Raw genomic sequence first — 26771 nt, 5'->3', positions numbered from 1 at the left:
TGTTACAGCTGTTTTTAAGCTGAGTGCATCTCAGAAAAGAGCTACGGAATATAGATGTTGGGCCTATTAGATGTTAAAGAGGGAAGCTGTTACCAGCTTTAATCAAGAAATAGCTTTCGTTATACCAACTCCAAGTTGGTGCTCGGTTAATTTACCAGGAGGAGCGAATGCCTAAAATGAAGGGTATTCACTTGCAGCAGGAAAAGTCAGAATTTGTCTTCTAAGTATCAATGACATGAGGGGAACGTTTAAGGGTTTTAGTGAGGATGTAGCTGCATCTGTCCATCATCCTTGGTGGGGGTTTTTCCTCTCCTTTCCTGTGCATGTACTTGCAAACCTGCCTTTATTTTGCAAAGGTGTGCCAAACTACTGTGCTGGTAGTCTTATAGCTCCTGTACGCTAGAGTGAATGCGTGGTGGAAGAGCAGGCAGCCTGTTGAGCTTGTGACGCTGATAGGTTTGGAGGACAACTAGGAACATGGGGAAGTTATTCTGTAAGTCAGATTTTATCACTCTCTCCTTCTTGCAAAATCAATATGGTTATACCCAGCTGTCCTAGAGCATATCTTAAAAGTTTTGAAGTTGATTAGATGAGTCATCCATAGGATATGTTATGGGGAGAGATATCAGATGTTTATCATCCCCAGTCATTTTCTGATTGAGAGTTTTGTCCTATACCATGTGTAAGGAATATTATTCCTCTCCTTTCCCTCCTCCTCTGTTATATGGTCAGCAATAGCATTTGCTTAAAGCAGCATGGTTGAAAAGAGTTACAAAAGGAAATTAATTGTATGTAAGTAGTGTTAGATTTCCCCAGCAAATAATTTAGGGGAGATTACTGAAGGAGCAGATAGCAGTTAAGCACTGAGATCTATGTGAATTATGCATATAAATAGCATTTGTGCTTTTGGAAATCTTCAAATTAGAAGGTGCTTTTGTGCTGTGGTCACTGGTGTTTTGTGGTAGTCTGTGGCATGAGGAGAATTCAAAGAACTGATGGAATTTTCTTCTGCGGTAGGGTTTTAGGCAGGGCAGGAAGCCAAAACCATGTCTCTTCTATAGTCTGTACGTGCTTTTGAGGAAACGTTGGGGATAGTTGTGAACTTACATTTTTAGGAGTCATTCTGCTGATTGGTGTTTTTTGGTTTGTTTCTGTCGTGCTTTTATCCCATCCCTGTTGTCCATGTTGGTTTCTTCTGTATCATTGACAAAGTCTGCGCTGGTCCATGTGAGTGGTGCAGCGCTTGAAATGAATGCTGCTTCTCAGAACCAGGTTATTCATGTTCATTATCATCACTGTGCATCTCAGCTCCTTCGAAGTCTTTTGATTTCACAGCTCTGCTTTTCACACAGGCAGTCTCCTTCATATTGACGCATTGTTACTGGAATAATACAGGCGTTGTGTTCTACTGCGGTACAAAATGAAATATTTTTCCTTTTTCTGTCAGCAAAAGCATGCAGATGCTGTGCTGGGTTGGGCAATATGAGAACTGGCCAATGCTCCATATTGTATTAGTAAGGCTTTTATCATTTTGTACAACTCCGATCTGCTACAAGATTTGTCTTCAATTTTCCTGTAATAAATCACCTACTGTATCTTTTCGCTTCAGTGAAGTCATCTCTTAATGTCTCTAAAATGACAATTCAAAATTACCGTATAAGGAAGAGTATGGCTTTTAAAACTAACTTTTAAAATCTACAGGAGAGTGATTGTTGATTGTCTTGAAATAACTGGCAGCTTCTCTGGTCAAAAAGCCTGACAAAAGTTTGACCATTTGCTTTGTAAGAGCAATCTGCTCTTTCTGCGAGAGCACTTATCAGACTGCAGCGCGCAGAGAGTGCTGGAGGCCTCACTGGTCGGTTGCTTTAGAGCATGGGAGAATCTTTGTTTTAAAAGTATAACTGGTTCATCACCAGAGTTTCTATTTCTTGATTTTGTACATCTGTTGAAGCTGGCAAAACGTTGTAATGTACGCGTTCTTTCCTCCCCAGAGAAAGGGAGGGGGAAGGCTTGTGCAGTCTTGGCTATGTCCTTGTGTTTACTTCCTACATTAAAAAAAAAAAAAAGAAAAGAAAGAAAAAGAAAAGTCTTGCCTGAAATGAATGCTTTGACTGTTGTTCGTCTCCTTCGTAGACTCTCCTGTTTTGAGCAGGATGGCACTTTCTACTGTGCTGGTAGTATCTGGGCAAGTATTAAGTGTTGGTAACTGTGTAGTTATAATAATGCTTTCGACGTTATTCCTGCAGTTCTAGACTTTCAAACTTAATTCACCTTCAGCTTTAGACTATAGGGTTTGTGTCTTTGTGGATGTTTTCAGCACTGCCCACCAACTGCAGATCATGTCCGTGACACAGCGTAATGCCAAGTTTCTCAGGAGAGGAACGCTTCATTTTGTCATCACTGCTGTCATTTTTTGGTTTCACCTTTTTTTGCTTTAGATAAGGGAATGTTTTAATTCCTTTAATGAGAAACAGCAGCTGTAAAACTACTAAAATTGTTTTGGAAACAGAAGCAGGTAAAGCATCCAAGATTCCTTTTGATTAGGTTTTAAGCTGAAAATGTATCCTTAATATAAAAGCAAGAAAGAATATTTTATGTTCTTGAAATATGCTTTATTTTAGACCTTGGGATTGAAATAAATTTTTTTGGATAGTGTTCCATAGTGGTAAGACTTTCCTTTACAAAAAAGAAAAAAGTAATAATAGTTTCACATTTGGAAAAAAAACAGATTAGGTGGTGGCTTTCTTTTTTTTTCTTCTTAAATAAAAAAGAAAACCTCTAGCAGCCCAAACATGAGACCTTTTTTAGCAAAACCAGGAGATAGTGGTGTGTTTTCTGTTTGAATTTCTTATACTTGATGAAGCTAATATTGTCATGGGATACCATTGTATGGGACAGTAGTATAAATCGAATAGCATCGACATGGCTGCCTGCCAGCTCGTGTACGCTCTGGAGCTGCGGGAGCCCGAGGAGGGCCAGTGGTTGGTGTGCAGCACATGGCACGCGGGCAAGTCGGGCAGCCCGCGAGCTATGTGCGCGTGCCCTCTGCGGAGCGGCATCCCCGCTCCCACCACCCGTCAGCCGTCCCCTGCAGCTTCCTCGTCCTGACCCAGCCACCTGGGTGACCGGCTCCCGGTGATGTAGAGAGGACACAGCTGTTGGCCAGCAGGTTGGTAGCTGGTACACAACTCATTTGGGCGCAGTTAAATGGAGGTATTCGGCTCAGTCAGTGCTTCTCCGTACCACAATGCTCAAGTTAGAAATTGTGGTTTTCTATCATTATCAGTGGGCCCTGTGCATTCTTCTGTTCCTGTTTTTTGACTTGTTTTTAATGCTCAGGTTTTAATATTACCATACTGGAGTGAAATCATGGAAACCCAGTAGACGCCTTTCTGGGAGGCAAGCTCAGAAATACTGAGGAAAAAACAGTGCCAGCAGTGGTTGCATGCAGCTGTGCAACGCTGATGTCTCCTAAGAAACACCTTGTCTTCCTTCCGTTACAAAAGCAGTTCACTAAGGGTTAGATGAATACTTCTTGAACAAATAAACTGCTAAGAAGTGGGAATGCTTGGCATGTTTGTGGGAAGCTGCTGTTTTTCATTGGAGGAGATCTGCTACTTCTGTGAGAGGGTAATGGGAAAGCACCTTTCTTTTTCCTTTGAGAAGAAACCAGTTAAGGGACAGGAGACATATCATCGCTGACTTACTGTACAAAGGGATTACTTGAACCTTGCTATGTGATAAGAATCTTGTTTTGGGCAGTTTTAATCAGTTTCATGAAAAATTCAGATGTCATCACCTTAACTCTAGAGTCTGCTCGGCTTGCAATATGGAAATCCAAGAGCAAAGCAGCATTGGCTGTTACTTATTCATTCTCCAGCTCTGTTTCCTGAAATGTTCAGACACTTTACATATTTATATGCAGCTGCTTACTTCTCTGTGAACCCTTCATATCTGAGAGTATCTTGAGCTATTTAGCCACAGTGATTTCTGCTGGTAATCTAAATAGATTTAAAAAATGCACAGAAATCTTGTGTTTCTGGTAATTACCTATATTGGCTCTGTACGTGACCTTATCAGATGTGTGGGAAACAGGTAGAGAAAACAGAAAAATTTTCAATGCTATAAGCCTGTTATACTGCACTTTGCAGAACTTGTACATTTACTTAGTTGTCATTTTGGATGATGGTAATTTCTACACGCACGCACCCCCCAGAGGGGCAGGGGAGTGAAGAGTCTGTTCTCGACTCTGCTTAATGCACAGTGTTCCTTGCCTCCAGGAACGTTTTGGGCTTGTTAAGATGAGAAAGAGGTAACAGAAAAAACTAGAAAAATGTGATTTCTAATCTACCTTTTCTTGTTCTTTCCCCCTATCTAGGGAGCTTCTGTGAAGAATTTGCTGAAAGCAGATGTGTGTGAATTTTTCTGCATGAAGACTCTCAAACTGGATTACTTAAGAATATGACTTAAGCATGTATCCTCTATTATTTTGATCCTTAAACATGATTAGGGTTGTGTGTGAAATTTAACCTGTTTCTGATGAGTGACCTAGACATGAGTTTACATCGGCAAATGGGCTCTGATCGTGACCTGCAGTCTTCAGCTTCCTCTGTGAGCTTGCCTTCAGTTAAAAAGGCACCAAAGAAGAGAAGAATTTCCTTGGGCTCTCTTTTTCGGAGAAAAAAAGACACGAAACGCAAGTCGAGGGATTTAAATGGAGGTGTCGATGGAATTGCAAGTATTGAAAGCATTCATTCAGAAATGTGTACAGACAAGAACTCTATTTTCTCCACGTGTACCTCTTCCGATAATGGAACAACCTCTAGCGGCAAACCAAGCGGAGACTTCATGGAGTGCCCCCTGTGCCTTTTGCGGCACTCTAAGGACAGGTTCCCAGAGATCATGACTTGTCACCATAGATCTTGTGTGGATTGCTTGCGTCAATATCTCCGGATAGAAATCTCTGAGAGCAGAGTTAATATTAGCTGTCCAGAATGCTCAGAACGATTTAATCCTCATGATATTCGTTTGATATTAAACGATGACGTCTTGATGGAAAAATATGAAGAGTTTATGCTTAGGCGATGGCTAGTTGCAGATCCTGATTGTAGGTGGTGCCCAGCTCCAGATTGCGGGTATGTTTTTTGGATTTTTTCTCTTTTTCTATTCAGTCTAGTAAGATGTAGAATTTATTGACCTAATATCAGTTGCTGAATCGTTTTGTCTGTATTTGCTTTATTCAAATATCTGATTTTTTTTTTGATGGAATTGATACAACTGCAACATGACAGTCATTTCATTATAATTGGATGCTTACATAGATGATATAGATTGGATGATTACCTAGAGTGGATGAACATAGATAAGGCAATACATGAAGCTATAAATATCTGTAGCATTGTGCTTTTTGAGAAGTTAATTGCTTTACTTCAATATTTTGCTATGTGTTTTACCAGTAGCTAAGAGAGGGAGAATTCCTTAAAGAACAAAATCCTTCCTCAAGCAGCATTTTTTTTTCTCTGTAGAGAGAATTTCAGTGATTTTGTGAAACTTGGCAGGTGGTTGCTATGTATCTGCTATGAAAAAAATCAGATATTGCACTTCCAAGGCAACAGTGCAAAGCTCAGACTAAAAAAATCTGAAAATCAGGTCAAATGCTAGTGGTACTATACTTTTAACTTAGTCCATTTGTTAAAGCATTTTTTTAACTATGAAATACGATTCAAGATTTTTTTGGAATAGAAAGCACTCTCCAGCTTCAGATAGAAGATATCTTGTGGCTGCCCCAGATACCACTTGTTGCCTGTAAACAGGGTTCTGATGTAAGATCATAATCAGCTAGTTTCTGCTGCTTATAAGAAATAGTAATGTTTTAACATTATTTTAATATTTAGATAGTTCTGCAACCATTCTGAATTCTGACAATACTACTGTGCTTTCAAATTTAAATGTTATATTAAAAAAAATCATATTTTTAATGAAATAGAATTTTGGTAATATAGGTCAAAAGCAGGGACTGGAGAAGTGATGGCTTCTTAGGTCTTCTAGGAAAACCATATTCCAAACTTGGAAGAGAGTACAGAACTGAATGTCAAAAAGTCAGCAAAATGGATGGCATTGGGCTGTGCTGTGGTTTGAGCAGAGGAGGAGGACTGACGAGAGAGAGGAATAGTTTGTGTGAAACTGGATGAGAACACAAGAGCTTGCTCATAATATTGTGATACTGCAAAAGAAAACATAATGGAAAGCAATGTTTGATAAGCAGAAAGATGCTTTGCTCTGAATTCTCCGAATTCTGGTGTTCTGAACAAACTGCAGTTTCTCTAGGTAAGAGGAAGTATGCAAGAACTTGGCTACGCCTTCTGTTGCACCATGTTCCTGTAATTCACAGGTAGTCTGCGCAGTGAAGTACTGGAAAAGACTCTCAAGTACAGTATTTATTTAATGGAGATTTTTCACCTTGCTTATTTTCTAGGCCTCAGTTTTCTCATCTGTTCCAAAAAAAAAAAAAGTGGAGAATATCATCCTAAATTTTTTAAGTGTTCAGAAACTGTTACAATAATTGCTGTAGGTAAAGCCATTATAAAATTATAAATTAGGTCTTCAGAGCAAAGTTCAAATTCTGTGCAATTATCTGTAGCTCATAGTAGTATATTAGTATAAAGCAAAATATTTTAATAATTGTTTTATAACTTCTTACCATCTGCTCTGTACTCTGACTGAGGATGGAGTCCTTTAAGAAAGCACAGTATAAACTGTGTCAGTGTTTTTGCGCAAGGGAAACAAAATAATACTGTATGGGCAACCTTAACTGTGTGCTTTCGATAGCATGACTTTTTCATAATGTTTTTTTCAGGAAACCACAAATAATGATTAAGAAGCATATATCTCTTTTTCATCTGTCTTCCACTCTATTGGGACAAAAATGGATTTGTAGAGCAATAAATAAGAGCAGAAAATCATTAGTCCTAGAAAAGGCAAAATTAGAAGGAAAAATCTTGAAATGTGTTTAAAAAACAAAACAAACAAAAAAAACCTAGTCCTGCAATTGCAGTGTACTGCTACTTCTCCTCTCTCAGTGGGGAACTGCTTACAACCTTCCTTTTCACAACAAGACAGTTTGGTTAGGCTGGGAGAAAAGCTGTTGCAATAGTCGTGCCCTGGGCCAAGTTGCACAAGAGCTGCGGGGTCTCCAGAGCTGAAGCAGGCTAATGCCAGGAGGGGTCCGTTTCACTGGGTCTTTCCGACCCTGGGCTCCTCCCTCCTCAGCTTTCTTGAAAACTAAAATGCATCCAAACCGTAACCGATGATCAAAATACCATAAAAGTAATATAGCCTTTGGTCCAGCTGCAAACTATTTGCTATGGCTTTGTAGGGCACACTTGCAAACAGTTGATCCTTCCTTGGGGAAGGAACGCAGGTGGGAAAACCTCTTGGGCTTCCTTCCAGATTAATTTTGGGGGGATTCTGTTTCACCGTGTAAGTTTTCAGATGTCATTTTGATAAGCCTGAATGAATTGGTATTCCAAACGTGCTCTGTCCTTTATTCTGGCTGAATAATTTAATATTTTTGCTCTGGAATTATACTGCTGACATTATTAGCAGAGAGCAGTGATTCCTAGACTTTCTTACCTGTGTCAACCAAAAAACTGACTGGCCAAAGAATACAATTTCTTCATTCCTCCTCTCTTCCCACCCATACATCCTTTCTCCAATGAATCACTCTTTGCCTCTGCTTTTTGTTTTATTTGTCATTACTTTGAATTTGGTTGTTTAGTCCCGTCTTTCAGCTTAACAAGAGTTTTTGGATTTCACGTCTTCTGTAAAATGGGCATTTCAGATTGTTGACTTTAAGCCTGTAATCTTGTACAGCTTGAACTACCATTTGCTCTGGCCGAAAAGGTAACTTTCTAAATGTATGCCAATAAATGTGTCCCAGCTGGGGAGTGCTTTCAAGGATGTGTCCGTGCTTTATTAGCAATGGGAGGAAGGCTATAAACTGCTGCATTGCTCTGTGGCCTGTGCTTAAGGCTTCTGTGCTGAACCAGTAGTGACTCATTGTGTGGCAGAAACATTGGGGTGAGAGTCCCTTTGTGTACGTACAGGAGTGGTTGTCTCCTCAGTGGTTTTAAGTGCGAAAATTGAGCTGATTAAATTGGCAACAACACAGTAGAGTTTAGCAGTTATTGAAACAAAATATATTCAGTTGGAAAGCATGAAATGTTTGAAAACAGACAAGCACACGTGTCATTCTTCAAGCTTTAATTTATAGATGGTGTAGCTACAAATAAAACTAGTATGTTTTTGCAGAACTTAGAGGGGGGAACCTCTAACATGCTGTTTTAAAACCTTAGTGAAAGTGGTATGACTTTTAACTTTACGGAGGTTCAGACCTATCTACTCTAAAATCTGAAAAATCAGCTATTTTCATAAATATTTGAGTGAGAAAATATATATGTATATATTAGTAATCATTACTGATATGGAATATTTCACCTGAATTGTGCACAACTACTGTAAAAGGGGTGGGGGGAAATAACAATTAACAACTTAATCTTGTAAAACAAAGTTACCTTCATTTAAGTAGCCTTAAACTTAAGCCCTGCTATATTTGTAGACCTGTTGAAGTCTGTTCGGGAGCACTATTCATATGAATAAAATTTTACACCTGCTTAGGTGTTCACAGCAGTTGACCTAGTATTGTCTTCTACTTAAAATATAGCTATTGCATAAAGTAATTGAAAAACTTACAACAGGTAAGAACTAAGATATATTTACAACTAGTATTACTATGAATTGTTATATGTGTTACCCATATTTTTCAAAGATATGCTTAAGTGAGCTCCCAAATAAATATATAGCCATTTTAGTGAGATTTCCAAAAGCAGTTCTGTGACTCGTGAGCACAAATCATGTGAACTTCAAAATGCAAACCTTGATGGAAGAATTAGTTTAAGCTCTAGTGATTCGTGGAAACCACAGTATCGCAGGATAGAATTGTTTGTTTATATAGCATTTGATTTAAAATAATGTAACTGTTTTGAAAGTCTCAATATTTTTTGAAGTTTTTTAGTCTACAGCATTATCACAGTGAAGGTGGTACCAAGACCCTGAATACTCTATTTCTGCATTTATAGTTTGGAACTTCTTGGGAAAACTGTTAAAAAACTGAAATTCTGCTACTGACTGGGAAACTAAAATGCTTATATGTAAAATACTCACTTCCTTGTTTTGATGCTTTAAAATGTAAAGAGCAAACAAATGTTTATTTAAAATACCAGCATGCATGGTAAGAGGTAGCCAGTAAAATACCAAAATATCATGCAGTGTCAAGTCAGATGCCTTTTCAGTAATCGATTATGTTACAGATGACTTAGCAGGGATTTTCCCAGCCTATAGAAAGTCTCAAGCTTAGATATGCCCCCAGTAACTGGGATGCTTTTGAAACTGGAACTTTTTTAAGTTGCATAAATACCTTTTGTTTTTAACCTCCCTCCCTTCTAAATTGCAGCTGCTTTGTGATCTTAAATGTTTCAGCACTGTGTTCAGCCTTAACTGTAGTATGCTGTAGTAGTGCATGAGGTTTTTAAGGCGGGGGAGAACGCTGTGTTGCATTGATTCATTTTAGTATTTTTGTGCAGTCTTAGTCCAGTGCGATGGTGATGTGGCTGTGGTAGGCAGCCTCAGCTGGCACATCAGCTCCTGACACTTGCTGCCTCCCTACCTGCTTCAGCTGCTCCTGCAGCTGCCTTGCCAGCTTTGGTCTATAGATAGAACGCTTTTCATTAACAAAACTCTCTTTTGCCCCTCTTGATCATTCAAGATATGCTGTGATTGCGTTTGGGTGTGCCAGCTGTCCCAAGCTTACATGCGGACGAGAAGGCTGTGGGACTGAGTTCTGCTACCACTGTAAGCAGATTTGGCATCCAAACCAGACCTGCGATGCTGCTCGCCAGGAGAGAGCTCAGAGTCTGCGCCTGAGAACAATTCGTTCTTCCTCTATTAGCTACAGCCAGGAATCTGGAGCAGCAGGTATTTATGATCAGGATACTGTGTCCGTAAAATATCGTACTAGTACCTTTGCACAATTAACTCTAAAAGGAAAGAACAGAACAGTAACATGGCTCCTTCTTCTTTGTGCTTCAGAAATACAAAATACACAATTTTAGATTTGAATTCAAGTTCTCAAGTTCAAGATTTGAATCTGTGGTTTTTGTTGGTAATATTTGAAATACATGGTAACCAGAGCACCTGGCTTCAATCTTAGAGGCTTGTCAGCATTTTAAATTCTTGCTCTGTAGCTGAGAAATGTGAAGTGTAAAGAACTTACTGCAGAGCATTTTGTGTTCAGCAGGCTGACTTCACTTGCGTGGTGGTATCACTTACACACTGGGAACATGTATTTTCCCCACTGTAGGTGAAATTTCATAAGGTTGCCAGTAACGAATGCTGTTGTAAATAAAACTAAAAACCCACTGATTTTTCACAGAATCACAGAATCGCTGAGGTTGGAAGGGACCTCTGGAGATCATCTAGTCCAACCCCCCTGCTCAAGCAGGGTCACCTAGAGCATGTTGCACAGGATTGCATCCAGGCGCGTTTTGAATATCTCCAGAGAAGGAGACTCCACCACCTCTCGGGGCAGCCTGTTCCAGTGCTCTGTCACCCTCACAGTGAAAAAGTTTTTCCTCATGTTCAGATGGAATTGTCTGTGTTTCAGTTTGTGCCCGTTGCCTTGCGTCCTGTCGCTCGGCACCACTGAAAAGAGTCTGGTCCCATCCTCTCGACACCCTCCCTTCAGATACTTGTACACATTGATAAGATCTCCTCTCAGCCTTCTCTTCTCTAGGCTAAACAGGCCCAGCTCTCTCAGCCTTTCCTCATAAGAGAGATGCTCCAATCCCCTAATCATCTTTGTAGCCCTTCGCTGGACTTGCTCCAGTAGTGCCACATCCCTCTTGTACTGGGGAGCCCAGAACTGGACGCAGTACTCCAGATGTGGCCTCACCAGTGCTGAGTAGAGGGGGAGGATCACCTCCCTCGACCTGCTGGCACCACTCTTCCTGATGCACCCCAGGATACCGTTGGCCTTCTTGGCCACAAGGGCACATTGCTGCCTCATGCTTAACTTGGTGTCCACCAGCACTCCCAGGTCCTTCTCTGCAGAGCTGCTTTCCAGCAGGTCAACCCCCAACCTGTACTGGTGCATGGGGTTATTCCTCCCCAGGTGCAGGACCCTGCACTTGCCTTTGTTGAACTTCATGAGGTTCCTCTCCGCCCACCTCTCCAGCCTGTCGAGGTCCCTCTGAATGGCAGCACAGCCCTCTGGTGTATCAGCCACTCCTCCCAGTTTTGTATCATCAGCAAACTTTTTTCACTTTCAAAAGAGACTGTTGGTCTGTTTCCAGCCTTGATATCCAACATCTGTGTTTGCTTGTTAGTTATTTATTCTTATGTGTAGGATGGTCCTTGTTCACAGGGAGCTACCTAAATAATTTGTTTTTCAATAAACTGCTATCTATCTTGGCTAGCAGAGATCAAACGAGTTCACCTTCTGAAAAACAAATTGCTTTGTAACAAAAAAGAAAAAAGAGGGTAGGTTATTCAGAGCAGCAATTTGCAGAGCAAGAGTCCAGTTTGCTATTGATAAGAATTGGCTTTGAGTTTCACCAAACTCTAATCTATTTAGCAGCTTTTGTCTCTCCTTGACCAAACTAGATAGATATTCAGGGGAAAGAGTCTCTCTTGCAACTTGAGTTCAATTAGAGTTCTTAGTTCTTTAATCCAGCTCTAGTATTGGGAGTCTCTAATTCGTTGCTTGTGGTGGCTCATTTTAACAAGGCACCTCATCTTACCTTAAAAGTTGGCGTCTTGTCCTAGTGTTTAAATACATTTTAAAATAAAATAAATCTTTAATACCACAACTCCCTTTCTTTCCCAGCATGAACAGCAGTATCCATGCCACATCCATACTGTTAAGTACCCTGTAAATCTCCCAGTTTAGTTATTGCCCTATAGGATGTGTGTCTGTTCTCGTCTGGGACTAGCTAGTGCGCCGCTTCAGTCACTCGCTGTCCCCGTGCACTGGAGTTTGCGGAGACTGTGGCAGAGGGACTCTTTCTGCCCATTCTGCCCCTCTTGACATTCCTTGTACCAGGTATGCCCCCTCTGTTCCCTTTGCCTTGCCTGGTAGCACAGAGGTGGAAAATGGGGACAAAGAGCGTGTTCAGCAAGAGGCTGTCGTCTGCACCAGGGGCTGCAGGTTACTTTTGCTGCTGTGAGTAAATAGTTTGTCCCGTAGTCCAAATGCTAACCAGTAATGTGAAGTCGCAAAGATCGCAACTGTGGTGGTGTCAGTATACAAGAATTCCAGTGTTGCTCAATGGCCCCTTGTTTGTTAATGACAGAGTTTGCTGCTTAACTGTGTTTTTCAATATTTGACTTAGGAGCAAGGGCTGGCTCCAGAATTTTCTTTTTACTGTAATAGTTTTTCCCAGGAAGTGAATGTTAAGTAAGGCTGTGAATAGAGATTGAGAGGAGGCTGGTGATACCAAGGAAATTTATTTAACGTAGAAGGGGAGATGCATGTAAGATAGGAAGAAGAAATAACACAGTGGGAACTGAATATTCAAGAACAAGATTCATAACAGCATGAAATGTAAAAGAGGATTATATTTAAAGAGACTGTGTTTTCAGTTCTGTATTAACATACATATTTAATGTCTGACTCTTTAATATATATTTCATTAGGCTTAGAAAATCCTTGAAGAGTGTGTGCATTGACTGTTCAGTTACTTGAATGTGATATAGTATGCCTTGTTTTGATTAGTTCTACTCAGTATGAAGTGCACAAATACAAATGGCTATCAAAGAACTCATTACCAAATCATGGTCTGTTAAAGCAAATTTATAGTAAAGCTTTTCCATCTTTCAGATAATGGTTCAATCAGTTTTCCCAAGTATCTGTCTATATTTTAATTAAATCTGCTTGCCTAAAGAACTGGTATGATCTCAATATTTGTTTTTAAACAGCTGATGACATAAAGCCATGCCCACGTTGTGCTGCTTATATAATAAAAATGAATGATGGAAGCTGCAATCATATGACTTGTGCTGTCTGTGGCTGTGAATTCTGTTGGCTATGTATGAAAGAGATCTCAGATTTACATTATTTAAGGTACGTTTAAGAAAAAAAGTTCAATGTGATTGATAATATTTCTCTAAAGTGTATAGAGGTAGATTTCTGGGTGCTATAAATCTGTTTTACTTCCTACTGGAGTAGAGAATCAAAGTTGAAGCATCTGTATCTGAGAATTAAGTTAGTTTTCCATGCAAATATTTAAATCAGTAAACTTATTTTTATTTCAATTTTTATTCCAAGTTTTTTGTGTCTGAAGTATGTACTTAGTACAACGAATGAAATGTTAGATGATGTCTTGATACTGATGTATTGTGTTCATACTAAGCAACACAGCAACTCTGATGATACCAAGTTACCTGTGAACCACAGACTGGCGTGTGGTAGCAAACAATATGCTCCTCAGTATGTTGCAAAATATGCTGGAAAGCTGAAAAAAATCTGAAGAAATGGTTATTGATGATTTGGTGTTTGTAACATATATATCTTGACCCTTTCCAGGAACTGTAGTTCTGTACTTAGTGAGCAGTTCAGTTCTGTGTGGTTGTGTAGATATCCTTGCAATTTCTTTACAATTTTCTTGCATCTTCTTACTATTAGCCCATCAGGTTGCACATTTTGGGGAAAGAAACCTTGGAGCCGTAAGAAGAAAATACTGTGGCAACTAGGGACACTTGTTGGAGCTCCCATAGGAATTGCGTTAATAGCCGGCATTGCTATTCCTGCTATGATTATTGGAATTCCTGTGTATGTGGGACGTAAGGTAAAATGTGCTGCAACTTCTAATGTACTTCAGGTTTTACCTTTTACGTTGTGGAACGTAATATTATGTGTGTTCAGTTGGCTGTCTTTACCAACCTTTTCCAAATAAAAGAAAGCAATTGTTTAGAAAACTTCTGTATGAGTTATGTACAGGAGAGGCAGTGTTTATCAGAATATAGCTTCTCTTTTCGTATAGGTGAAACAAAACTTTGAAAAACAGATTTGTGTTTTGCCTTGGAAGTCCTTGCATGCTTTTTCAAAATTGCTTTGTTTTTAGCCTCTGATTTCCCCTGTTTCCCTAGAACTAAACAATATCCAGGGGAGAGAGAAAGCAACAAGAAAATGCTTTCTATTTTTCTTAGCAGCAGATAGATACCAATAGTTTAGTATAAAATTCTACTCTCTTATAAAAAGGCATAGGTGTGCATGCATGCACACATTTCAGTGTTTATACTTGGCAGCTTATAAATCGCCTCTGGCCAATCTGCCATGTGGAGCACTGCTCAGCACAAGTAGCTAACAGCATCTATTGTTTGCGGGAATTGGCTAGAAATGGCCACCTTAACAAGAAGGTAGTTAATGTATTTCCTCTCAAAAAATACCTACTGGCTGCTAGTATAAAGTAGATGACAAATTGCAAGTTAGAATTACCTTTCTTTCTCCCCTTTTTTTCTTCCTTTCAACTTCTCCTATTTGTAATTCAGGATAAAATAGTAAATTATTCACATCATTTGGAAATGGGCTTTTTGAAATGTTGGCTTGGTTCAGCAGGTGCTAAATTCTGAGTTGCACGTGCTGGAAGGCTTACTCAGAGGATGTGTTTACTCCTGCTTTTACCAACGTAAATTCTCACAGTGACTGGTACAGGTTTGCACCTATAATTCTGCATCTTTGTGTTCTGGGAGATTCTTTCTTTCTTTCTGTCCCACATGAGCTGTTGCTGCTAGACAGGAAGTTTAGAGATTCAGATCTTCCAATCTATCCTTTTTCAGCCTTTTCTTTCAAACAAGTACTCCTACCTTCTGCTATGGTGGTTTTTGTGACTCTCCCCTTCTGTTTTCTTTTATTCCCATACAGTTATTGAATCCTTGTAGATAATAGGAGGAGAAAGGCAGCTGTTACCTGTTTCCAGTTACAATGACACATTCTGCTTTTCTTGTTAAACTCTTGGACAGGTCCCTGTCACTGAGCACCTTTCACATATTAATGATAAAGTCTCACAGTTAATCTGGGAGGCAACCTCAAGAGAACTTGAATTTCACCCCACTGCTTAATGGTCAGTTCTGTTACTCCTGTCAGATGTTTGAGCTTTTCTTCAGAACCTCTGGTGATGGAGATTTCACAGTCCCTCCAGGCCTCATTGCCCTAATGCATCTGATTTTACTGACGTTTAACATCTCTTCCTACACTAAATTCTTTTTGCCCTATCTGTAATTGATATCAAGAATCCTTTTGCTTTGCAACATCTTATTACATATTTGATCATTTCTCAGTCTACTTTCATTCTCATCTCTAAACAAATCCAATGCTTTCAGGTTTTCTTGGCAAACTGTACTTTTAGAGCTCTGATCGTCATGTCCATCTCTTCTGGATTTCTTTCCAGATGTTCATACCTCCTTTGTTTTTTGTGCAGTTTGAATGCAGCAATGAAGCTGAAGCACTACTACTTATTGTTGAGCTAGCTGAAAAAATACCTGTTCATTCTTCAAGCAGTGATCCTCTTCGTATGACTAGCAGTTGTCTCTTTCTCAACAACATGCTGTTTTGATTGTGTGTATTCTAAATCCTATACATTTTCCCACTGTACTAGTACATGGGCAATTGGTCTCTTCCCAAGTGAAGTTTTGCATTTGCTCCCATTGTGTTGCATCTAAGTCCTTTCAGGCCATTCTTTCAGTTTGTGAAGACTAGTGTGAATTTAGGCATTCTTGCAGCCCTGTTAAGGTTGGTATTATCCTAAAAACTTAACACACCTGTTCTCCTCCTTCCATCTACCAGGTGAATGAAAATGTTGAATACTCTTGGATCCACAGCAGACCTCTTGGGGAAAAGTGTAGGGGGAAGAGTTTCAACTTGGGGAGTGAAAAAAAGTTAATGACAACTCTGGTATTTTCTGTCAGCTTTGTATTAAGCTAATAGTAATCTTCTCTAAAACCATTTTTCAGTTCAGACCATTGTAGCCTGTTTGAGTGTCATACAAGAAAACGTCAATTTTATTGAAGTCAGTGTGACATTTGCTGCTCCCCCCCATCCTCAAGGCCAATTATCCTGTCTTAAAAGCAAACAAAATTGACATGATTTCTACTTGAGGTGCCTGATTTTCAGGAAATTGAAGTTCAGTTCATTGGTCTAATTCCCCAGATCCTTGTTTTGAACCTTTTTAAAAATCATCATTGCAGTTTAACCTTTTCCAGTTTTCTTGTGTGTGTTTTTTTTTCCCTCAGACAATTTACAACAAATAACGATTTTCAAAAATTACTGTTAGTGGCTCTGATATTGGGGCTGCTAAGGTATTTTCAGATCAACTCATTTAAGTATGCCCTGACCTGCTGTTCTCCTACAGATCTCACTATTTTGCCACCGGTATTAGCGCTGCCAGTCACCTAGCTCACAGTTAATCTTTAGCAAAGACTGAAGGGAGGAAAAAAAAATAGGGCTCCAGTTTCATCTGCTGGATGTCTTTATACTCTTTGTTAAATAGAAAATCTATCCATCTTGGTTTCCCTCTTACTAGCAATGTACTTGTAGAATAATTTCTTGGTAACTTTGATGTCCCTTGCTTTGTCTCCTTTATGTTAACCTTCCTGATTTTGTCCCGACACCCTCATGCTGTTCCTTTATACCCATTCATAGTAATCTGACCTACTTAGTTTTCTTAGTGTTGCTCCTTCTTGGATAAAGAAAGCTAAGTTGTCCTTTTACAACATTCTTTCTACTGCCTGGGAAGAATCTGTGCTTGTGCTTTTGATAGTTTCCTTGAGGAACTGCTAGTTATCCTTACTTTTTCCTTATATATATGTGTGTGTGTGTGTATATGCATATGTGTATGCTTCTTGTAATACCTTACCTATCAGTTTTCTACTGTTATCGAAATCTCTCCTTTTTTTCAGCCCAGTGTTTGTATTTGGTTATTCTCTGTTCTTTCTTTCCTTGGGATTCTGAATTCTGTTATTTCATGGTTATTCTTAGCTATGTGACCTTCTCACTTCATGTTCTCAATTAGTTTCTCCCTGTAACCACTCCATTACATAAGGGTGGCTGAACACTGGCACAGGTTTTCCAGAGAGGTGGTGGAGTCTCCATCCTTAGAGATATCCACAACCCGACTGGACAGTGTCCTGGGCAACCTGCTGTAGGTGACCCTGCTTGAGCAGGGGGGTTGGACCAGACAATCTCCAGAGGCCCCTTCCAACCCCACCTATTCTGTAATTCTGTGATTTTTTTTTTTTTTTAATGTTTAAAATAAATCTGGTAGCCTTTATAGATAAAATTGTTGGCTGTATTTACCCTTGTTTGGGTAAAGTTGTCCTTAGTAGTCAAATGCAGTGCTTCAAGTGATCCTGCTAACTGCCCTGTAAAACCTGATCTTCCTGGATTGGTAATTCCTACACATGCACGCTCATGTTCATTTTTCCCTTTTAATCAGTACCCACAGGTTTTCTGTAAGCAGGCTCCACATTCAGATGCTCTCTTTCTCTGTGTCTGCATAATGTACCTCAGAGCAAGTAGATGCATTCTTGTTACCTAAAGCAGTGTCTTCTCCCCCTTTTCCCCCCTTTTTGTCTTGTCTGAACAAGTGAAAAGCTGTGTATTCAAGAATGAAAACCACCCTACCAAGTCGCTAATTGAAATTATAGTTTAGAAAGCTCAACGTATAGTAAAGCTCTTCATTGTTCTGGGGGGTGGGGGGGATGATTGGGAAAAAGTGTGAGTTTGATCAGATGTGGCAATTCTTTAATACTGAAAATTGTCAACTTTTCCCAACTATGTAAGCTGGAGTAATGATTAAAAAAAAAAAAAAAAAAAAACACTACACATGGGTAATTTAGCTCTTAAGTTGGGGCTGGAAGTAAATGCTTAATTGCTGGATAGGAGGACTTCTAACTTTTAAGATTGTTGCCTAAAATTAAGAAAAGTATACATTTCCTTGTTCTTTCAGACAGGTTAAGGAATAAATTGTGATATAGAGTGTAGTCCCTCTAGAAGAGAGTAGGATACAGATTCTGAACTATCATATATCGTTTCTTCCATCCTTACAGCAATATATGAGTAATGAAAACATACCCTAAAAAAACCTTCTTCTTTTCTTCTCTCAAGATTCACAATCGATATGAAGGCAAAGACATTTCAAAGCACAAGCGAAACTTGGCAATAGCAGGTGGTGTAACCTTGTCTGTAATTGTTTCTCCAGTCGTAGCCGCGGTAACTGTAGGTAAGCAAATATTACTATTTTGTACATTGGTAGCACCTTGCAACCAGAGTTTTATAAGCATTCATGAATAAAGCACTTAGCTGAGCCAGGTAGTATAATTTCCTCTAACAGGTGAGGAAACCAAGGCATAGAAAAGACATGAAGTGTTTGAGGTTATGCATTTATTGAGGCAGAATAGAGTAAAACCTTTGGGAAATGCTGCATTGTAATGAAGAATTAGAAATAATTTTTATCTTAACTGCAAATTGAAGTTTACGCATTATCACATCTGTATTTTTAAACTGAAATATTTTAAAGTTTTATAAAAATGACTGCCTAAGAAAAAGCTGATGCCACAGAGTCTGTTCATACTTAAATGATTTCATGTCAAACTTTGCTCAGCATAGTAGAAAAACAGCATCCTTTACATTTAACATTATAGTAATTGATTCACTTTTTACGTTATGCTCTGGGAGTCTATTTGAATCGTCATATTCTTTCTCACTGGAATTGTTGAGGATAGCATTTGAGGAAAATGTGGCTCTATATTGCAAGATATTTCTTCTTACCACGTAGTTTCAAGATCACTGTAAACCAGTCCTGATTTTGAAAGGAGTGGTCTTGCTTGGCACTGCATTGCTTTTTGTTTGTGCCAGCACAAGCATCTTTACAGTTGTGCAGTAAGCTGCTGTAGATAACTTATTCACATTAAGACCCATCATATTTAGTTTTAAGCTGGATCAGTTCCCTGATTCGATTCATTGCACAATCACATATGGCCCCCTTGTGCCAGAAGTAATGCTCAGACAAGAATGAGTGGCCTTGGGAAGACTGGGCTGCCACTTCTAGCAAGTGCTGGTTTAAATTGGCCGTGAAGCTGTGGCTTTAAACTGTGTGTTAACCATGGTGGACCACTGTACTAACGCATATATGCTCAGATTTCTGTCTACATTGCATTGCATTGTTCTCATGTAGCTGTGGTGTCAGATCCTAGAAGCTGCTGAATGGGTAGTGGGACACAGTCGTCTCATGGATATATTCATAGATTTGCTCTAACTCATGATTCTTATTCCTGAGTAGAGATAAACCTTGGCTTTTAAGCGAAGGAGTTGTTTTTATTTTGTGGGTTTTTACTCTTGCACTTCTGCCAATAACACATGGTCTCCAGTCTCAGAGCATAATATGGCTTTCCAAAATAATGACCCTGAAAATATAAATTTCTTTCTTGAATTCTGAGGAATTTCTAGTAAAAGGGACTCTTTATAACTGGAACCCTTCATTTAGATTAGACTGGGGAGCCTTTGCATTGGGTCCACATCTGTCCTGGCTTTTTGGGAATGTGCCTGCTTGCCATTTTAAATCTGCCTTTTTTCCGTACGTTCCATGTACTTCCATCAGCAAAACTTTAAATGGCTTAATTCATATGCCAAAAGAGTAGCTTTCACAGTCCACTAGAAGTGGTGAAATAAATGCATGTGCATATCTATGTGCAGTTTAGCCCAGTGCCTTTCACTGTTTTTCCCTTACCTCTCCCCTTACTCCCTGGAATTGATTCCATTTTAAAAATTTTAATTATGAATGTTTTTCTTAAAAAAGAAAACAATGTAATACAATAAACATGAAAATACCATGGTAATAATCATGTTAAGTCCTGTTAATAACAAAACCCTGTCTCACTTCAGTGGATACAAGGTCAAGCCCCTTATTAAAGGTAGTAACATTTTTAGTTGAATGACATTTGAAATGGATCTGTGCTATTTCTGCTTCTCAGGTGGAACATTATTAACGGTCCCTGATGGGGCTTATATGAACCTTTTAAGTATCAAGTATTTTCATTTTGTTTGTAAAAGATGTTATAGACATACTAGAAGTATTAATTCATTCAGCATTATGCTTCTGTGCCTACCAATGCTGATGGAGGACCTTCTGCCTGCTGAAAGTACTTTCTTATTATTTCATCTTAGTGACTTACCAATATTTCATAATTTCTCTCCCTCTTGAATTTTTTTCAACTGTAAAATATTAAGTAGTTACGGTATATGGAATCACTTGTATAAAAGATTTTTAAAAAGCCCTTATATTGAATAAAAGGCTTTGTGCTTTCTTCTGTAGGTATTGGTGTTCCCATTATGCTGGCTTATGTGTATGGAGTTGTTCCAATTTCACTCTGCCGAAGTGGAGGTTGTGGAGTGTCAGCAGGCAACGGAAAGGGTGTCAGGATAGAATTCGACGATGAAAATGATATAAATGTTGGTGGAACAAATGCAGCTGTAGGTAAGTTCAGTGATTTATTTTCTATAAATCTGGGCTTTGTGCCAGATTTGATATGACCACCTGTACTTAGTGGTCATACACACCAGAGTACTTATTTTCAGAAGAGATACTGTACAGTTAGGGCTACCTCCATTCTTTGTTGAAAGACCCATTCTCAGCTGAGGGGAGCACTTCCCTGGGTTCATGCTGCACCATGGTGCAATACCAGTTCCTGCTCGCTTGGGCATCGAGCAAGGCAGTCCCAGGCCTATCGTGTACTGAATTCCGTGCAAGTTTTTCTCCTGCTCTCAACACAACACCAAGTGAAAGATAACAGCTTTCTTATTCTTAATATGAATTAAATGCAAATATGTGACTTTCGGGCAATAAAAAGCACAATCATATTGTCACCCCCTTTTACCAGCCAGTGCCTCTGGAGTAATTCTTTAGCGGAGAGAGTTTTTCTCTGAAGCGGACACACATTAGTTTCTTAGAATGCAGTCTTACAACTCGATCTGCATGACTGAAAGCTACCTGAGCATCCTACTTACATTTCCCTTCCTTTCCAACAGCCAGCAGGATCTCAAAAGTGCAGAAACACAGCACAGTGAATCCACAGCCAAATCTTACGTTAGACTAGTCAAGAGAACAAAAGGGTTTTATTTTCAATCTTTTTCTTTCCGGTCAGTTCTCAGAGTGCAGATTCAAAGTAGTGATGCATTCAAGCTGCTCTTAGCCATTTTAATCAAAGACAGACTTATGTAATGTCCTTTCCCTAGGTAAAAGTTGTAAGATAAAATTAACACTTTTTTGGGAATACTGGTCTGTGGAAGCTCTTAGCTTTCATCTTTTTATCCCTAATGGGGAAGCTAAATCCTTTTAGCTGCTGATCTGGTGCTTTTCTTTTTTAATTACACGACAGTACTCTTAATCATAGGATTGCTTTGTGTCCCTTGACTCCATGTTACCTGTCCTGTATGTGGTTAACTTTTCAGCAACTTAAATATGGGACATCAGGCATAACCGTTATAGCAACTCCAAGGAATGCACCATTTTTTGACCAAGTTATCTTTTCATCATAGTATGTTCTATAAATTGTTTTTCTCGGTGTTATTTCAGAAACAGTTTCCATGGTCACATTTTAGAAACTAGTGTGTTCTACTTCCATGAATGACAAGCCACCTTTATTTCTGTCTCTAGATACCACTTCAGTAGCAGAGGCACGTCATAACCCCAGTATAGGGGAAGGAAGCGTTGGAGGGCTGACTGGCAGCTTGAGTGCAAGTGGAAGCCACATGGATAGAATAGGAGCCATTCGAGACAACCTAAGTGAAACTGCTAGTACCATGGCACTGGCTGGGGCTAGTATAACAGGGAGTCTCTCAGGAAGTGCAATGGTTAACTGCTTTAACAGGTAAGAGACATGCTTACTACCATCAGAATCCAGCTCTAAATATAAGCAGAGGTGGTGTTAATAGTGTTTTGTTTTGTTTTGTTTTAATGTTTAAATGGGTTCTTGTTAAACTAACTGTCTCTGGGAGATAGAGCCAGTTCATCTGTGACAAGTTTATTGACTTCCAAAAGATCCTGCTGGAACACAATCCTCAAAGGAGACTGAATCTCTTTTTCAGGGTGAAAAGGGCCTGAGGTCTTATTCTCCCCCTTTGCAGGAGAGCAGCCTCTCCCCTGGAGTCAGAGGGAGGCACCTCATGTCTAATGCAGCGATGTTCTCAGACGGGAGTGCCTGTCCCTGCTCTCATCTCGCACTGAAGTTGAACTGCTGACTCGCCTAGCGTTGTCCGAGTACCAAATTGTGCCTTTGGGACACCTAGGTGGAGTGTGAATTCAAAATAGACGTAGGCAGGAGGGCAGGCAGCTTGGCATCTGCCTTGCTGAGGTGACAACTTTGTGTCACACATGTACCCATGCCTCCTGTGAATCAGGGCCCTTGTACCCTGAAAAGAAAGGGAGTGTTTGGAAAGAATTGTTAACATCCAGGGTTCAGGATGGAATTTGCTCCTTAAGAAAATAGGTAGTGTTTAGCACCTGATTTAAGAAATCCAGAATTCCAGGCTATATGGAATAACAAGGGCAGGACAACATCTAGAGTTTCCTTATGCTTGGGCTGATTCAGTCTGTGACTCTTGACTGAGGTACAGCTATCCTCCTCTTTAAAGAGCTGAGAGAGGGGAAAAAAAAAAATCTACAGTTCATTGTCAGAACATAGATAAACCAGGCATTTAGAAACAAAGTTTGAAATTGTATTTTAAATTAATTTCTGCTTTATCTGCTCAGCCCAAACTTCAGAGTGCTCAGGTTTCTATTATTCCTGTTGCAGTTGATACGTACTGAACAGTTCTATGCTTGTTATTTGATTAGTAATAATTGTGCAGCAGGAGAGACATGGGAACTATAAAGTCTTTAACTTGTGTATCCTTCTGATTGTGTTTTCCATTTTTACAGTACAGGACGTTATCTGTAGAAGAACTGTAGCTTAGCTTGGAAGTTTTTCTTGTAAATCTCAGGGAAGAGAGAATCTACAACTTCTTATTAACGTGCAACATTTTGCTTTGTTGGGAAGTTTGTTTATTGTTTTTGTTTTTCTCAATTAGAAAATAGACTTTTTTGACACTAGTAAGAGGAGGGCCTCTTTCAGTAGGGAAAATATGCCTATCTGTGGTGTAACTAATAAACTGTACTTAATATAGAAGGGTGGAGAAACTTTACAAGGTGACACTAATTTTTAACTAGGGTGCTTTAACTGTTATAGCAGTATATGCAACTTTTTTTTTTTTTTTTTTTAAACTTTCCAAGATTGGAAGTACAAGCAGATGTGCAGAAAGAACGATACAGTCTGAGTGGAGAATCTGGCACGGTTAGCTTGGGAACAGTTAGCGACAATGCCAGTACCAAAGCAATGGCAGGATCCATTCTGAACTCCTATATCCCTTTGGACAGGTAAGAGAAACGTGGTAAAAATAGAAAACTAATAAGCCTTGCTTGTTAAAGGATATTTTAAGCATGCCTCAGCTGTTCTACTTTAACACTTACCCTTTGAAACTACAAATTTTGTTTGTTCCAAACTGAATTACATATGACTGCTTTATTTGTCGGGCATATCAGTGATCAAGTAAGGATGTTTTTCCAAAGAGGAACACGATCATTGTACCTCAAAAGCAGTTGATCTTTCAGACTTTGTGTTTCTCTGGGATTTTTTTTTTTTTCTTTTTGGGGGGTTAAATACTTCCTTTAACTTTTTCTAAAACAAGCTACATCTCTAACTTTCTTCTGCTACGTATTTTGGAAAGCAGCAAGGGTTTGTTTGGCTGTATTGGTTGGCCTGTCTTAAAGATGGCTGCTTACACTCACAGATTCTTTCTTGTTCTAGGGAAGGCAACAGTATGGAAGTGCAAGTGGATATTGAATCAAAGCCAGCCAAATTCAGACATAACAGCGGAAGCAGTAGTGTCGATGACAGCAGTGCTGCAGGTCGTAATAATGCTGGTTGTTCATCGGTCTGCTTGCCAGAAAGCAAATCTAGTGCCACCAAGTGGTCCAAAGAAACAACAGCTGGGAAAAAATGCAAAGGTAAACTGAGAAAGAAAAGTAGCATGAAGATAAATGAGACAAGAGAGGACATGGATGCTCAGCTGTTGGAACAGCAAAGCACAAACTCTAGTGAATTTGACTCTCCCTCTCTTAGCGATAGTATTCCATCTGTAGCAGATTCTCACTCAAGTCATTTTTCTGAGTTTAGCTGCTCGGATATGGAAAGCATGAAAACTTCCTGTAGCCATGGTTCCAGTGATTATCATACTCGCTTTACCACAGTTAGTGTTCTCCCAGAGGTAGAAAACGATCGCTTGGAAAACTCTCCCCACCAGAGTGGAATTCCTGCGCTTGTTCCAACAGCTCCAAGCACTGATGTTCCACAGCTGAGCTATATTGCTGAAGAAAGCATTAATAACGGATCTTCAACAGATGTAGATTTAGGTATTGGTGAAACACTGAAGGAAACAAACAATAACCATTCACAACATGCTGTGGAATTAAGCACTGCAATTCAGACTGAAATTTAAGCCTCTAAGTGCTGCAAAAACATTTACCACTAAAGAACCCTCTCTGAAAGCTGGTTGAATTACATGCGACTACCGTAAGTTTCAGGTAACCAGCAGAAGCAAGGTTTTGATGCAACTGCATTTTATATGTACCTGTCTAATAAGGGAGAATATTTCATATGGATCTTACAGACCTATGTGAAGAGACATGAAGGCTTTAACAAGTGCATTACAACAGTACAAATAAGTCCGTGTTTTGTATTTTTGCCACAACTTTGCTTGAAAGCAAATACTTGGTGTATTTAGATAAAATTGGCTAATTTGTAATATGTTAAATGCTAAAATGAATAATATTTCCTGCACTGTTCACTTGACAAATATGAGGTTTGGGATAAATGGGTGTTAGCTGAGCAGTAGTAACTTAAAACGAAACCATTCTAGGGTGAACTCCAGTTAAGGGAAACAAAAGTTTTGCAGAGACCTATACCAACATACTTCAGCAATGAATGTTTGTAATGATCATTATGGTTCATGACTGGACATGTTGTATTTAGAGTGCATGTAGAATGAATCGCATATTCTCAGATGGATGTAGCCTGTGTCAGATGAGTTTATATGTGTGTACACTTTGAGCAAGGTTATGGCATTTTACATAATTTTGAAGTAGATGAAATTGGTACTTGGTATATGGTAGAAAGGAAACGTCACCTGTGAAGAACAGTGGGGTTACTTATTTATTCATGCAACCAACCATGCAGCAGATAAAACTACTATATATTGTATAAAAACTGTAAAGAATTCATTGATTTATAAACATTGTAGAAAATAAGTTGCAGTTACCTTTCATTGGGGGGGGAAAAACGGTGCCCATCAATTCTTGGTGCCTTTGGAAAAGACTGGGTTTTAAGTGCCTGGTCGTTTGAGGATTTTACTGTAACGTTCTCCAGAATGTCCTCTTTGGCCACCTTGGATCACAAAAGAAAATTCTAGTGAATAAAATGACTGTGGTAGATAAATGTATAATAATAATGAAGTATTAGCCTACCAAAGACTCACTCAGGCTTTAGTGGATGACTTTCATATGACATCTCTTTGCGAGACATGCATATCTTCAGTCCCAGAATCAAAGTGCAGTGCAAAGATTGCACAAATGCAAAGATGGGTTCCAAATATGCTGGCTTTTTTCTTTTTCTTGTTTATTTTGCATATGGAAGATGTACAGCTGAACACAAGCTGAAGATGGCCAAAGCGCCTGCATTGTTAACATTTTTTGCTAAGTAATTCACAAAAATGGAAAAAAAAATTGTGAATATCAGAATAACAGTTAACAATGTTCTGTCTTGTGTTTCTTGTAAGTATTGCCATTGTGGTGCTACTGGAAGTTTGGTTGGATAAAAAGAAAATGCCATGAGCTGCAGTCCTCTTCCATGACTTATCCTCACCAGTTTCATTAATATGCTTATAACACTAGTGCCAGTTACACTATTTGATAATGCTTGTCATAGTATTTGTATATTTGCAATTTAGTTTTGCTCAATAATATGCGTGTAAACTGCATATCTGAAATAAATGTCTAAATACTAACTTCTAGTTGTCCTTTGTTTAGTGTGCTTGATAGCCTTATAAAAAAAAAACTGTGCATGTCCCCGGAAGGCCCTTTTTTCTTTAAGGTGCTGACTACTGTCATGTCTTGCCTTCAGTTGTGCTTGTTTTCTTAGGTGCGCTTTGGAAGTTGAAAGCTTTGATTATTTGAAATACAGGTCCTAAAGCTAGTTGCATTTTTGTGTAAGATTTCAACATGATTTCTTTTCATCTTATACAGTAGCAATCTGAGCTGCCTCTACAGCAGGCAGGACAGTAAATGGTTTTCTGACAGCATGTAGCTCTGTATGTATATTATTCTATTTAAAAATTGCACCTAGTACAAGTGGATGACTATGGTCAGACTGCTGAGCTGAACTAGAACTCCACTTTCTCTGCCTGAAGCAACGCTGTTCCTGATTCACTTGATCTGTAAGGTATCTGTTCTGAAACGCTGCAAATTGACCAGTATTTCTGGGTAAACAACTGGTATTTTTTGCTTGGCTGAATGCGTGCTCATTAGGCTTGTTTTCTCACCTGCATTTTGACAGGCTCAGGAAGTAGGAAA

General features: G+C 39.2%; 1 protein-coding gene across 4 annotated transcripts in view; it reads left to right on the top strand.

Annotated features, from left to right (window-relative positions):
• RNF19A (ring finger protein 19A, RBR E3 ubiquitin protein ligase) overlaps positions 1–26206 on the top strand; it is a 58825-nt gene extending 32619 nt beyond the window's left edge. For 3 of the 4 annotated variants that reach the window (XM_067290366.1, XM_067290364.1, XM_067290367.1), the window contains 9 exons: positions 4379–5135; positions 9824–10032; positions 13033–13177; positions 13739–13901; positions 18218–18332; positions 20424–20585; positions 21765–21978; positions 23379–23522; positions 23953–26206. In XM_067290366.1, coding sequence (XP_067146467.1) covers positions 4540–5135; positions 9824–10032; positions 13033–13177; positions 13739–13901; positions 18218–18332; positions 20424–20585; positions 21765–21978; positions 23379–23522; positions 23953–24643 — 2439 coding nt within the window. In that variant the 5' untranslated portion in view covers positions 4379–4539 and the 3' untranslated portion in view covers positions 24644–26206. Of the gene's footprint in view, positions 1–3151; positions 3170–4378; positions 5136–9823; positions 10033–13032; positions 13178–13738; positions 13902–18217; positions 18333–20423; positions 20586–21764; positions 21979–23378; positions 23523–23952 lie in introns of those variants that run through there. The other variant, XM_067290368.1, reaches the window with a different exon arrangement.
• The last annotated feature ends 565 nt before the right edge of the window (positions 26207–26771 follow it).

Source organism: Apteryx mantelli, chromosome 2 (genome assembly GCF_036417845.1).
Source record: "Apteryx mantelli isolate bAptMan1 chromosome 2, bAptMan1.hap1, whole genome shotgun sequence".
Classification (NCBI taxonomy): Eukaryota; Metazoa; Chordata; class Aves; order Apterygiformes; family Apterygidae; genus Apteryx; species Apteryx mantelli.
The sequence above is the reverse complement of the archived record's forward strand: the minus strand, read 5'-3'. Positions and strand labels throughout refer to the sequence as shown.